At 24.5% G+C, this 14,647-nt stretch overlaps 7 protein-coding genes across 7 annotated transcripts; all 7 read right to left on the bottom strand.

Annotated features, from left to right (window-relative positions):
* Positions 1-991: 991 nt before the first annotated feature.
* On the bottom strand, positions 992-2,130 carry DICPUDRAFT_51509 (uncharacterized protein). Its single transcript, XM_003294384.1, has 2 exons — positions 2,069-2,130; positions 992-1,998 (listed from the first exon to the last, which is right to left on the bottom strand). The coding sequence occupies exons 1-2, from the start codon at positions 2,119-2,121 to the stop codon at positions 1,050-1,052; spliced, it is 1,002 nt and encodes a 333-aa protein (XP_003294432.1). The 5' UTR covers positions 2,122-2,130; the 3' UTR covers positions 992-1,049.
* A 533-nt stretch (positions 2,131-2,663) lies between these two features.
* Positions 2,664-4,008, bottom strand: DICPUDRAFT_159427 (uncharacterized protein; the record flags this gene model as incomplete). Its single annotated transcript, XM_003294383.1, has 2 exons — positions 2,664-3,698; positions 3,769-4,008. The coding sequence occupies 2 exons, from the start codon at positions 4,006-4,008 to the stop codon at positions 2,664-2,666; spliced, it is 1,275 nt and encodes a 424-aa protein (XP_003294431.1).
* A 284-nt stretch (positions 4,009-4,292) lies between these two features.
* DICPUDRAFT_159426 (uncharacterized protein) lies at positions 4,293-5,364 on the bottom strand (the record flags this gene model as incomplete). The annotated part of the gene is made up of 2 exons (XM_003294382.1): positions 4,293-5,250; positions 5,324-5,364. 2 exons carry the CDS (start codon positions 5,362-5,364, stop codon positions 4,293-4,295), a joined length of 999 nt encoding a protein of 332 aa, XP_003294430.1.
* Positions 5,365-5,681: 317 nt separating this feature from the next.
* Positions 5,682-6,775, bottom strand: DICPUDRAFT_159425 (uncharacterized protein; the record flags this gene model as incomplete). The annotated part of the gene is made up of 2 exons (XM_003294381.1): positions 5,682-6,624; positions 6,711-6,775. 2 exons carry the CDS (start codon positions 6,773-6,775, stop codon positions 5,682-5,684), a joined length of 1,008 nt encoding a protein of 335 aa, XP_003294429.1.
* Positions 6,776-7,187: 412 nt separating this feature from the next.
* DICPUDRAFT_84906 (uncharacterized protein) lies at positions 7,188-8,253 on the bottom strand (the record flags this gene model as incomplete). Its single annotated transcript, XM_003294380.1, has 2 exons — positions 7,188-8,142; positions 8,213-8,253. 2 exons carry the CDS (start codon positions 8,251-8,253, stop codon positions 7,188-7,190), a joined length of 996 nt encoding a protein of 331 aa, XP_003294428.1.
* A 116-nt stretch (positions 8,254-8,369) lies between these two features.
* On the bottom strand, positions 8,370-9,354 carry DICPUDRAFT_93220 (uncharacterized protein). Its single transcript, XM_003294379.1, has one exon. It carries the CDS (start codon positions 9,253-9,255, stop codon positions 8,629-8,631), a length of 627 nt encoding a protein of 208 aa, XP_003294427.1. The 5' UTR covers positions 9,256-9,354; the 3' UTR covers positions 8,370-8,628.
* Positions 9,355-11,324: 1,970 nt separating this feature from the next.
* DICPUDRAFT_159422 (uncharacterized protein) lies at positions 11,325-14,632 on the bottom strand (the record flags this gene model as incomplete). Its single annotated transcript, XM_003294378.1, has 5 exons — positions 11,325-11,517; positions 11,852-12,144; positions 12,221-14,150; positions 14,227-14,326; positions 14,407-14,632. 5 exons carry the CDS (start codon positions 14,630-14,632, stop codon positions 11,325-11,327), a joined length of 2,742 nt encoding a protein of 913 aa, XP_003294426.1.
* Between the last annotated feature and the right edge of the window lie 15 nt (positions 14,633-14,647).

Here is a 14,647-nt window from a genome sequence, read left to right as displayed (position 1 = left end):
GTATATAATATATATATTTGAATCTGCTTTTTAAATAATTTTAATTATTTGTTTGATTTTATTTAATTTTATTATTTTCTTTTGTATGTATTAATTATATTATTTTAAGTGTGGATATGTGTATGTGGCGTTGGTGGTTATTGTTTTTGAAAATCCAAAGATGATTTTGAAAAAAAAATAAAATAATAGTGGGGTGAGAAAGAAAAAAAAAAAAAAAAAAAAAATTTTAAAATAAATAAATTTAAAATAAATAAATTTCAAAAATTTTAAATTTCTGTGTTGTTTGTGATATTTTATGGTTTATGTTGTTTGATTATTATTTTTATTATTATTATTTATTATTACTTTATTTTAAAAGAAATTGTTTTAAAAGAAACAACTTGTTATTGATAAATTGCTATGGGCTAAATAATGATATACAAAATAGATATAAACCCTTCTTGTTTCAAAATTTAAATATTTTGATTTAATATAATGTAAATACATAAACACACATATGGCTTTCTTTATATTATTTTATATTATTTTATTTTATTTAATATAAAACAAATATTATTAATAAAATTTTATTTTATTAATTTAAAATAAAAAATTAATAAAATAAAATGTGTATTTATTTATTATAATATATTATTTTTAAAAAAAAATTTTGCATTTGTGTGCTTTTTTTTTTTTTTTTTTTTTTTTTTAAAATTTTTTTTTTTAAAAAATTTTAAAAAAATTTAAATAAAATAATTACTTTTCATTAGATTTTTTTTTTTTCATTGTATACAATTGCCCAACTTTAACCGATTTTTTTTTTTTGCTTGGGTTAAATAAATGGTTTATCACAACACAATTTTTTTTTTTAAATATATTCACACCAATAATTAATTTTACAAATATCTTGAATTCAAAAAAAAAAAAAAATAAAAAAAATAAAAATAAAATTTAAATAAATTTGTAAACTGTATGTTATCTATTTTAAAATTTGTAATACAAATAGTTCTTTAAATATTTATAGATTTTATTATTTTTTTTAGGCAATATAAATGTTTAAAAAATAAATATTAAACCAAATTTAGGTCAATTAAACTTTTAGCGGTGGAAATAAGAGCATTATCCGTGGAAATTGGGGTCCAACCTAATAATGATTTAGCTTTATCATTTATTGCATCAACAGATACTATTGGATCAGAGATATTCGATGACAATGGAATAATAATTTTGTTGGATAATTCAGGTACTTTTTCTTTTAGGATTTTAGCAGTGTAGTCCAAATTTATAAATCCATTGTTTGTGGCAAGGAATCTTTCACCTTTAGCTTCTTTTTTAATCATTGCCAAATAATGAATATCGGCAACATCTCTTACATCAACAACACCAAAGCCAAATTGGGGGTATCCATCTGGGAAAGCATTTTCAATAATAGATTTAATAAATACGATTGATGTTGACAAATCATTACCAAGTACCGGTCCAAAAACTCCAACCGGGTTAATAACAGTCAATTCCAATTTACTATTATCACCACATTCTTTTTCGATAAAGTTCCACGCTGCTTTCTCTGCCAAGGTTTTGGATTTAATATAGGGAGTTGTTGTTGCGTCTATTATAGTCCAATCATTTTCATTGAATGGTCTATCTAATTCTTTACCATAACCTATTGCTGCAAAAGACGAAGTCAATACTACACGTTTAACATTGGTATCATCACGAGCTGCTTTTAATACACGAAGAGTTCCATCTACTGCTGGTCTAATAGCTTCGTCTTCATTCTCTGGTTGTACTGCTGGGAATGGTGATGCAACATGTAAAATATATTTACAACCTTTAACAGCATCACCCCAACCATTATCAGATAAAAGATCAGCCTCTACAAATTCAATCTCATCATCTCCTACAGCCAATCCTGAATTTCTAATTAATCTAATAATTTCATCTTTACGCGATAGCTTTCTTACAGTGGTTCTAACTTTATATCCCTCTCTTAATAATTTAATAATACAAAATAATGCTCTATAATAATAATAATAATAATAATAATTAGCAAAAGAAAAGATATTGTAATTTTTATATGGAATCTTACACATAGCCACTACCACCAGTAACCAATACAGTTTCATTTTTAACTGTTACCATTTTTTTTTTCAATTATATTTTTAATAAATAAATAGATAATAAATAATTAAATAGATAGTTATGCTTTATTAGAGATAAAATTTTTATTAGATTTTAAATTTTAATTTATAGAAAAAAAAATGCAACATTTAATTTGTTGAAAAAATAAACTTTTTTTTTGTGACATCAAAATATTATTTAATAATATGTTTATATTAATTTTTGGTTCCATAGAATTTTATCAAAAAGTTCTATTTGGTTAAAAAGTCTGCATCTGTCAAATAGTTCTTCCATCAAAAACACCAATAAATTATTTTTTTTTTAAAAAATTTAATTTTTTATTCCTTGAATTTTATTTTTTTATATTTTTTTATCTAATCTATAAAATTATAATTTATATAGGAAAAAAAAATTAAATGATTGAGCTTTTTAAAAGTTAAATTTAAATACAAACAATACCTGTCCAATTTATTTTTTTTTTTTTTTTTTTTTGGTTTTTATTAAAAAATAAAAAAATTTTATTAAGAAAAAATAATTTATTTAATTGGTTACTTTTATTTTATTTATTGTTTAATATATCCTGCACCTTCTTCTCTATCAAATTCATTTTCTTTTTCAAATTCATAATCTTTTTTATATTGATTATTATTTATGATATTATTGTAGTTTAAGCTTTGATTTATAGTAGCACTCTTTTTAAAGAAACGGATATATATTATAAGACCCAAAATACTTAATAGTATAGCTGATATTATTGGTACTACTATTATGGTAATCAAAACAGCCTTGTTTGCACATTTGTTCGATGGGGCAATATATGTTAAATAAATACTATTGATGGGTGGGTGGGCTTGGGAAAATGATTTAATTCCAGAATAGAGGAAAATTTCTTTAGTTTGACAGTTTACGGATTCACCCAAATGGCATGATACAATTACATTATTGCTAAGGTTGCTTTCTGATTCTTTATAAAATGAAAATATTTGTGGATCATTGGTTTTGACAATATTATATTGGTGGGTGATGTTTGTTAATATCATTTCTGTGTTTGATGAGTTTGAAATTAAATTATATGATTGTAAAATTTGACTGCTGCCATTATTATTTACTCCATATAGTATTAAAAACTTTCTATAGTTACCAAATATAATAGAATTGAATTGAATTTCGTTGGTATCAATAGTGTAGATTTCCAAAACATATTCTCTAAATTGTACTACAACGGTATCATTATCTTTATTTTGGACTAGTGCGATATATACATTATTAACTTTATCATGGCAAAATTTAAAGTTTTTAATCTGATTTGGATCTATAACAACATTACTTGAATATGTAATTTGTGGATACTGTTTTAAATAAATTACATCACTGAAATTTGTTTTTTGATTTAATGTGTGTATAGATATTGATAAATAATTATTGTTATTTAGTTCTCTATATGACATGGAATAGATCTCTATAGATCCATCATGAAGGGCCATAGAGTGGTGGAATCTCCAATTTGCATCATCTACTATTAAAATATTTTTTAAACTTTGCTTTTTATTATTATTAATAAAAGAGTTATTTAAATGCTCTGTTCCAATGAAAAATACCTTTCAAAAATTAAAAATTAGTTTAATACATTTTTTATTTTTTATATTGATTGTAAAGAAAACTACTTACAGTATCATTGGAAAAAGAACCCAAAATATTTGAATCTTTTAAAGGAATAAACGAATTTAATAATTTGGCTTTTTGATTATAATAATTTGAATACAGTTTATTTTCATTATCTAAAAATAAAATGGTATTTGATTGTTGATAGTTGGTATCTTCAATGAAATTTTGATCTACAATTTTATCATTACAAAAAGCATAGTGAATAAAATAAAAAACAATTAAAATTAAATTACTACAATACATGTTTTTATTTTTTTATATTTTTTTAGTTTTTATTTTACTATATAAATACATATATATATACATATATTTAAAATGAAAAATTAATAATATATATACAAATAAAAGTAAATAAATAATTTAATAAAATTTTAAAAAATAAAATAAAATAATTTTTTTGGTGGGGGAAAACAGTTTATATGTAAATAATAGAAAATCCCTGCACGTTCCCACACCCCACAAATTAAAAAAGTTACTTGTTTTATATAGAATTTAATTTTATTTTATTGAATTTAATTTAATTTAATTTAAAGTAAATTAAAACTAACCAAGCTTTTGGCTGAATCCAATATTGATTCGGCTGCTGGCCTTGGATTCCATCCCAATAATTTTTTAGCCTTTTCGTTGGATGCACTTTTAGTAAGGATAATTTGATCTGGATGAATTGGTGGTGGTGTGATGTTATGAGAAATTTCTGGGATATTTTCTTTAATAATATTTGCAATGTGGGACATGGTTGTATATTTATCGCTTGAAATAGTTAGGAATCTATTACCTTTGGCTTCTTCGGTGATCATTGCTAAATAATGAATATCTGCTACATCTCTTACATCAACGACACCAAATGAAATGGGTGGATATGTTTGGATGCCTTTAATAACATTTTTAACAATATCTATTGATGCTGATAACTCTGTACTTAATAATGGACCAAAAACAGCAGTTGGATTAACTACAACTAATTCTAATTTACCACTACTTTCTTTTTCAATGAAATCCCAAGCAGATTTTTCGGCAATTACTTTAGATTTTACATAAGCAGAACAAGTTTCGTCAATAATGGTCCAATCTTCTTCGGTGAGGGGTCGACCTAAATTTTCACTTGCTTTACCATAACCAATAGCAGCATTTGATGAAGTTAATACTACACGTTTAACATTAGTATCATCACGAGCTGCTTTTAATACACGAATAGTACCATCTACTGCTGGTCTAATAACTTCTTCCTCATCATCTTGATTTGGTTTTGGTGGAAATGGAGGAACCGGGGAAGCAACATGTAAAATATATTTACAACCTTTAACAGCATCACTCCAACCATTATCAGATGAAAGATCAGCTTCTACAAATTCAATTTCAGCATCACCTACAGCCAATCCTGAGTTTCTAACTGCTTTTAATACTTGATCTTTACGAGATAATTTTCTTACAGTGGTTCTAACTCTATATCCTTCTCTAAGCAATTTAACAATACAAAATAAAGCACTAATAATAATAATAAAAAAAATTAGTAACAAAATAAAATGGTGTTTTTTAAATATTTAAACCTAATTCTTACATATAGCCACTACCGCCAGTAACCAATACAGTTTCACTCATCTTTGTTTCTTTTTATCTGTTATCTGTAATATTATTAGTGTTATTAAAATTGATAATAAATTAAAAAAATATCCTTTTTATACCTACAATTGATTTATTTTATAATATAATTATTACTTAATACCCATTCTATAGAATATAAAATTTATATATCCAGACTTTAATACCAAACCAATATGTTCCATTACCAACAAATTATTAAATAATAAATTTTTTTTTTTTTTTAAATTTTTTTTTTTTTTCAGTTCAACGAATTTAATAAAAAATAAAAAATAAAAAATCAATAAAAATTGATGGACTAAAAAAATAAATATTTATTAAATTAAATTAAAATCAGCTAAGCTTTTAGCGGTTGATAATAATGTCTCGTTTGTTGGTCTTGGATTCCAACCTAATATTCTTTTGGCTTTTTCATTTGAGATTTGTCTGTGTTTATATTGATCTGGATGATTACCTGGTGGAGTTATAGTTTTTGATAATTCTGGTAGTTTTTCTATAAAAAGTCTTGCTATATATTCTCTTGAAACGTTGCTATCGCTAGAGATAGAGATGAATCTATTACCTTTGGCTTCTTCGGTGATCATTGCTAAATAATGAATATCTGCTACATCTCTTACATCAACGACACCTGTTGAAACTTGTGCATATGATTGTACACCTTTAATAATACTTGAAATAATATCTATTGATGTTGATACATCGGTGTTGAGTAATGGCCCAAATATATAGGTTGGGTTAATAGTGACCAATTCTAATTTATTGTCACATTCCTTTTCAATAAAGTTCCATGCTGCTTTTTCTGCTAATGTTTTAGATTTGCCATAAGCAGAACAAGTTTCGTCAATGAAGGTCCAATCTTCTTCGGTGAATGGTCTACCCAAATTCTCGTTGGGTTTACCGAAAGCTACTGCTGCAGTTGATGATGTTAATACTACACGTTTAACATTAGTATCGTCACGAGCTGCTTTTAATACACGAAGAGTTCCATCTACTGCAGGTCTAATAAGGTCTTCCTCATTCTCTGGTTGTACTGGTGGGAATGGTGATGCTACATGTAAAATATATTTACAACCTTTAACAGCATCACTCCAACCATTATCAGACAAAAGATCAGCTTCTACAAATTCAATCTCATCATCACTTACTGACAATCCTGAATATTTAATCGATGTTAATACATCTTCTTTACGCGATAATTTTCTTACTGTAGTTCTAACTTTATATCCCTCTTTTAGCAATTTGACAATACAAAATAATGCTCTATATAGTTTTAATAAAATTTAAAACAAATAAATTAGTGTTCTATTATAATATATAAGATTAAACTATAACCAATATGATCTTACAAATATCCACTTCCACCAGTTACTAATACAGTTTCAGAGTTACTTTTATTGCTACCTGTTGTCATTGTTATAGTTGTGGTTATAATAATTAATTATCTGTTTGTTATTTAAAATTTTTTAATTTTTTTATTTAAAAAAAAATTTTATTTATGCATTTTTTTTTTTTTTGATTTTTTTTATTTTATTTTTTTATTTTTTTTAATTATATTTTAAAGGAAACATTAAATAAAAATCTAATGATTTCAGAAACTAATAGAACTGCCAGTGATTCGAGATATTTTTCCATAATGCTTCAGAATGATTTATTTTTTTTTTTTTAAAAATTTTAAAAAAAAAAAAAAAATTTTAAAAATATCCCAAATCATTCTGAAGCATGATGGAAAAATTAAAAATTAAAAAAAAAAAAAAAATAAATAAATAAATAAAAGTGTGATTGTTTGTATTTAAAAAAGTATACCTTTATTAATTTTTATTTTTTTATTTATTTTGAACTATATTAAAATCAACTAAACTTTTAACAGTTGATGCTATTGATTCAGTCGATGGTCTTGGATTCCACCCAAACATTCTTTTAGCCCTCTCATTGGATCCACTTTTAAAATTGATTTGATCTATATCATTAGGTGGTGGTGTGATATTTTGAGAGATTTCTGGCATATTTTCTTTAATAAATTTTGCAAGATGTCCCAATGTCGTATATTTATCGTTTGAAACTATGAGGAATCTATTACCTTTGGCCTCTTCAGTGATCATTGCTAAATAATGAATATCTGCTACATCTCTTACATCAACGACACCAAATGAAAAAGTTGGATATGTTGGCATACCTTTAATAATATTTTTGATCATAACCACGGATGCTGATATATTCGAATTGAGTAATGGGCCGAAAATAGCAGTTGGGTTTATTACTACAAGCTCTAATTTACTATTACCACATTCCTTTCCCATGAAATTCCATGCTGCTTTTTCTGCTAATGTTTTAGATTTAACATAAGCAGAGCAAGTTTCATCTAATATGGTCCAATCATCTTCGGTGAGGGGTCGACCTAAATTTTCACTTGCTTTACCATAACCAATAGCAGCATTTGATGAAGTTAATACAACACGTTTAACATTCGTATCATCACGAGCTGCTTTTAATACACGAAGAGCACCGTCTACCGCTGGTTTAATAACTTCGTCTTCATTCTTTGGCTGTACTTCTGGGAATGGTGATGCTACATGTAAAATATATTTACAACCTTTAACAGCATCACCCCAACCATTATCAGATGAAAGATCAGCCTCTACAAATTCAATTTCATCATCACCCACCGACAATCCTGAATTTCTAATAGATGCTAACACATCCTCTTTACGTGATAATTTTCTTACTGTAGTTCTAACCCTATATCCCTCTTTTAATAATTTAATTATACAAAATAATGCTCTAATAATAAAAAAATATATTAGCTATTTTAAATTTTTTAAATAGTTTAAAAAAGAAATTTAAACCTTACACGTGTCCACTTCCACCTGTTACTAATACAGTTTGATCCATATCGTGTTGATCTTAATATAAAAATTTAAAAAATAAATTTGTAATTTAATTTTAAAAAATAAAAAAAATTAAAAAAAAAAATAAAAAAAAATTACAAATTAGGTAAGTGCAAAATTAAATTTTATTTATGTACAAAGTTTTAAAAAAAAGAAAAATGAATTTATTTTTATTTCTAGATAATTTACAAATAAATTAATATTAAAATTAATTTATATTATTTTTTTTTTTTTTAATTTTTTTTTTTTTTTCTTTTTTTTTTTTTTTTGATTAATAATTAGTTTTTTTAAGAATAATTATTTGTATAAATGATTAATTTTTTAAATAAGTACTATATAAAAAAAATTAAATAAAATATTATAATTTCTACATTTAAAATTAAAGTTCTATTCTTGATTGTCTTCTAGATTGGGATCTTGAAGTAGAACCTCCTTGGGATTGCATATTTGGACTGGTTACTCTTGATGGTGGTCTTGAACTAACAACAGTTTCAGGTGCAGCATCCATAGAGAAACCAGAAAAAGTATTTGATATAAATTTAGAGAAGAAACCAGATTTATGATGTTCTTCGACTTCATCAGAACCATCGGAAATTGGAGTTAATGATTCAATACCTTCACCACCTTCCTCTGGAATCATACGTGGGGTTTGTCTTGGAGTTTGTCTTGGAGTTTGTCTTGGAGTCATACGAGGAGTATTTTTAACACTAGATGAAGGTGTTGATTTACTACTCTTACCATCCTTTAAAGACATTGATGATGAAGTTGATTGTAAATATTGTTTGCTTGATTTCTTTGAAACTGAATCTTTACCTGATGGAGTTGGTGGTGCTTGTGTGGTTGATGTAGTATTTGAACCACTTTGTAAATTGAGAGCTGTTGGTGAATTTGGTGCAGAAGCATAATCTAGACTACCACCATGCTTCATATCATCATTTTCCTTATCATCTACATTTCTATCAATTGATGATAATGATCTTAATCTGCTTAAAATTGGTACTTTCATTTTCTTTTATATTATTTTATAGAATGTATTAAGTATAAAACTATTAATTATTTATATATTTAAATATTATTGATTATTCGATTCAATAATTTGGTTATTGGTAAAGTTTGAATTGTAAAAAAAAAAATGATTTATTTTTTTTTTTTATTTATTTTTTTTTTTTAAAATGAAAATTATTTAAATAATAATTTAAATTTTATTTTATTTAATCAATTTATATATTATAAACTATTGATTGTGTGAGCGAGTATTTAACACTAGAGATGGGGGTAGGTGATTATTTGTTTTATTTATTAATTAAAAAATCAAAGTTGGAAGTTTTTTTTTTATAAAAATATTGTTATTATATTTTTTAAAATAAAAAAAAATAAAACAAGATTTAGATTAAGTTTTATTTGAAATTTTTTATTTTAAAAAATCAAATTGATTGAAAATTATTAATGATATTGTTTTGTTTTGAATGTATGTTGTGTGTGTGTGTGTGCTTGTTTGTGTTAGAATATGTGTTTTGAAAAAAGTGTGAGTGATGTGGTTTTTTTAAAAAAGTATATAAAAAAAAAAAAAATTTTTAAATCTAAATGTTTTTATGAATAAAAATTTTAAAAAAATAAAATAATTAAATAAAACCAATAAGTAACAAATAATATATAAATTTCTTTTGCTTTTTTTGAAATAATGATATTGTTAATAATTTCAAAAAAAATTTGAACTTTAAATTTAAAAAAAAAAATAAAAAAAAAAAAAAAAGATAATTAAAAAAAATAATAATTTAATAAATAACAAAAAATGGTAATAGTTGTAATTTATCTCAATTTATTACAAAAAAAAAAAAAAAAAGTAATATTACACCTTTTTTTTTTATTTTAGATCTCGTTTTGTGATTAAATTAAAAAAAAAAAATAAAAAAAAAAGTGGGTTGATTTTTTTTTTTAAAAATTTTAATATTTATTTTTATCTTTTTTTACCATCATAACATTTCTTTTATCTCAACTTTTTGTGTATGTAGGTTTTATTTTTTTTTGATTGTAATATCTATCTTATTTTCTTTTGTTTTTTTTTGTCATAATAAAATGCAAAAAAATATGGAAAAAAAGTGTGGTAGTTTTAAAATATAATAATAAAATAATGATAAACTAAAACACAAAATTATTAATGTTATGATGTATTGATGAGGGGGTTATAATCAAATAATATTCAAAATCTTATAAATTAAAATTAAATGTAGGTGGAGTGTGGGTAAAATGTGTTTGTGTGTGTGAATGAATTTTGTGTTGTGTGTGATGAAATAGTTTTTTTTTCTTCGATTTAAAAAACTCAAAGAGATATTTATTAATAAACTGTGTAAGAGAAATATATCGAAGTATATTGGTTATTTATAAACACAAAAATAAGAGTTAATTATATCATCAAACTATTTATTTAATGTGTGTTTTTGTGTGTGGGCTTGGGGGTGAATGGAATATGAACGATGCATTTATTTTTAATTTTGAGAGAAAGTGATGTGTTTTTTGTTTTTATTTTTTTTTTTTTTTTTGTGTGTGTGTGAATAATGGATGTCTGTGTCTGTGTGTGTGTTAATTTAATATATTTATAGGTCCAATAGGGTTTTGTTTCTATTATTTTTTTTTTATTAATTTTTGTCAAGGTGGCAAATTTCTTGTCATGATTTTAAACCAAACGAGATATCAATAATAATCATTATTAATAAATTTATAAATATAAGATTTTATTTTTTTTTTTACCTTTTAAATTTTTTACTGCATTAAAAAACTTACCAATAATAACATGTTTTAAAGATTATTATAGAAACTATTTGGTTGCAATCTCTGTTTAATATTATAAATCATTTTTTAATTTTTAATTTTTTTTTTTCATAAAAAAATTTTTAATTAAACCACCAATACATCGAGATTTTTTTATTATTTGTAAAAAGTTTTATTTTTTTGCTCTTTTAATTTTTGAATATATTTGTATAATAATAATACCATTAATGTTAAATGTTAACATGATTTTTTTTTTTTTTTTTTTTTTTTAATTTAAAATATTAAATTAAATTATCAATAGTTTATTTAGTTTTTTTTTGTTTTTTTAACAGGTTGATTTTTCTTTTCTTTAATTTCTTCATCATCAGAGTAGTCGTTAGAAACCTTTTCTTGTTTGAGATTCTTTTGTTCTTGTTGTTTTGCTTTTGTCTCTTGTGATTTAAGCTCTTTAATTAATATAGTTTTAAAATATTCTAAAGAAAATATATTATCATCGCATCTAATTATAATAATTTAATTTTGAAAAAAAAATTAGTATTAATTTATATTTATGAGATTAAAATTTTTTTCGAATTAAAAATATTTATGATATTTTGATTATGATATTTAATATTATTTTATATTATTCATATTATTGATATTATTGAATTATGATAATGATTATGATGGAGTGGGTTAATTTTGATTTTTTTAGAATGTTTTATAAAAACTATTTTCTAAAAAATTAACGAGTGGGTTGATTTTTTTTTTTTGAAAATAATTATTTTTAAAACTAAAAAAAAATGAAAAAAATAATAATAGTTATAAAAATAATTATATATGTAAATACTTACACTTTAGATAAATCATTATAAGTTTGTGTAATTGTTTTTTGAAGATTTCTTAATGATGAAATCATTGATAAGGAATTTGATTTTATATATTTTCCATGATAAATTGAAATTAATTTAACCCATTTCATTTGATATTCAAGATGTTGATTCTTTTCGAAATAAGCGCTAAGGAATTGAATAAAGTTCTTTAAATAATATATTGGGAATTCTTGACAAACCAATTGAACCTCTTCAAATGGGATAGATTCGAAAACTTGTTCAATAATTTCTTTTTCGTTTAATTTAATACTCATCTAAATAAAAATTATAAAATTTGTTAATAATTTTTTTTTAAATATTAAATGTATGTATGAATATTAAAACACTTACAACTAATGATTTTAAATAATTTTTCTTTTTTAATTCTAATAAAATATTTTCTGGATTAATATCAATTGAAAGATCGGTTGGGTCAAAGAATAAGAAATCGTCTAAAGAATAAATTAAAAGACCTTCGGTGGTGGAACAAGCCCAAGCACGACCAGTTGGAGAGATAGAAATGGAGGTAGTTCTTTGTTTCTTTTTTGTAGTTCTTTCTGAAAGATCACCTTTTGAAGTACCTGGTAAAAATTCTTTATTTTTTTCAGAGAGGTCATCGTCTGAATCGAAATCTTTATCAAATGTATCAATATGGCCAAATTCACCAACCTTACGCCAATCAATATCTAAAGAAATACCGTCCAATGACAAATTTTGTGAAGTTGAATATTTCTTGACTAAAACTTGTTGATCGACATGATAGATACAAATATATTTACTGTCACCACCAGCAATAAGACATTCACCATTTGGTGTGAATGCAATTTTAGTGAATGCTTTACCCATAGTTGAAGTTTTTGCAAGACGTTCATCTTTATAACCACGACCACCCATAATATCTGTCTTACCATCGATCAAACCAATTTGTGACCAAGTTGAAGTTTCATAAATTTGAATAGTGCCATCAAGACATGATGCAACAAACTTCTTACCATCTGAACTATAAGAACAAGCTAAAACATCAGAGGTGTGTTGAATATTTTCACGGACTTCACGATCTTCGAAAATGTTCCATACCTTGACGGATTTATCCCATGATGCTGAAGCTAAATATGGATTAATTGGGTCGAATGAAAGGTCGCAAACTGGTGATTCATGACCACTAAGGATATCTGTAAGACGACCAGTACGTACTGACCAAACATAGATTTCAAAAGTATCGATTGAACTTGCTGCAATAATCTCACCACTTGGATCAATAGCCAAAGTTGAAAATTGAGTTTTATTTGGACTAACAAATGTTCTGAAATTTCTGTATCTAATTAAATCGAATGCACGAATGGTACCATCTACACCTGCTGAGAATACAACATTTTGACTTGCAATTGGTGAATATTTAACTGATGTAACTGGACCTTCATGATCAGAGAATGTAATAAAACAATAACCGCTTGTAGTATTCCAAATTTTAACTTTTCCATCTTCACCACCAGTTGCAATAGTTTGACCATCTGGGGAGTATGCAACACAATTCATATTGTAACTGTGACCTTGTTGTTTTAAAATATATGTTTCTGAACGCCATTCCCATACTAATAATTGACCCATATCAGAACAACCGAATGCTAACCACTCACCAGTATTATTGATGGCAGCAGTATTGATACTGTGACTTGATACATTTAATTTGTAGAGCTCTGTGAATTCTGGCATTTCATAGAGAATAAATTGACCTGTAGAGAAACCAACCAAAAGTAATTTACTCTTTACATGGAATACTGCTGTTTTAACTTTACATTTAACACCATAATTTTCAAATTTCTTAAAACTACCTAATACCCAACGTCCATTTGATAATTTTTTATTTTCAGTTGTAACTTTAATTTGTTCCTCTTGTTGCTCTTCTTCTTCTGGTTGCTCTTGTTCTTTTCTTTCTTGTTCCTCTTGCTCTAAATCTTCCTTTGATTTGTAATTCCATGTAACTAAACCTGTTGGTGTGACTGCGTTAACAATAGTTGCCTCTGCATTTCCAAAGAAACAATTTATAATACCTGATCCTTTAACTTGAAAAAATGATGGTTTATCTGATTTACCTTCTCTAATTAAAATTGCACCATTTTTACAACCTACAATTAATTTTAATGAATCATTTGACCAATTCATAGCAACAACTGGTGATCTATGTTGGAATACTGATAAACGTACTAATGGATTTGGTTGTTTTTGAACAACTGGAGTTTTAAATAAAAATACTCTTTCTAAAACTGATACCGCAATAATACTATTTTTTTAATGTTAAAAAAATTAATATAAATTAAATATTATATAATATTATTAAACTCTATATTTATACTTACGCTCCATTTGGACTAAATGAAAATACTTTTGGTGTTTTAAAAAATTTATATTCACCTAAAACAACCTGTCTTTGAAGATTTATTATTAATGTATGACCAGCTAAAAATAAAAATAAAAATAAAAAACATTGTTAATGAATACTGTTGCCATATTTTTAATCAATTATTGTAAGTACTTACATTCATCAGCTGAAATTAAAATTTGGCCATTTGGTGATAATGCAATTTTACGAATATTAAATCTTGATTGAATTGGTAATGTAACTGAGGTATGATTAACTAAATCGAAAACTGTTAATCTATTACCAACTGGACTGATTACTGAATTACCATCTGGTGTAAATAAAATATTTCCTTTACTATAAACAGTTCCTAATAAATTTGAAAATTTATATCCGAATTTCATCTTTAAATAAACAAA

The sequence above is a fragment of the Dictyostelium purpureum genome (assembly GCF_000190715.1).
Source record: "Dictyostelium purpureum unplaced genomic scaffold DICPUscaffold_558, whole genome shotgun sequence".
In the NCBI taxonomy this organism is placed as follows: domain Eukaryota; phylum Evosea; class Eumycetozoa; order Dictyosteliales; family Dictyosteliaceae; genus Dictyostelium; species Dictyostelium purpureum.
This window is presented reverse-complemented; position numbering and strand designations above follow the sequence as displayed.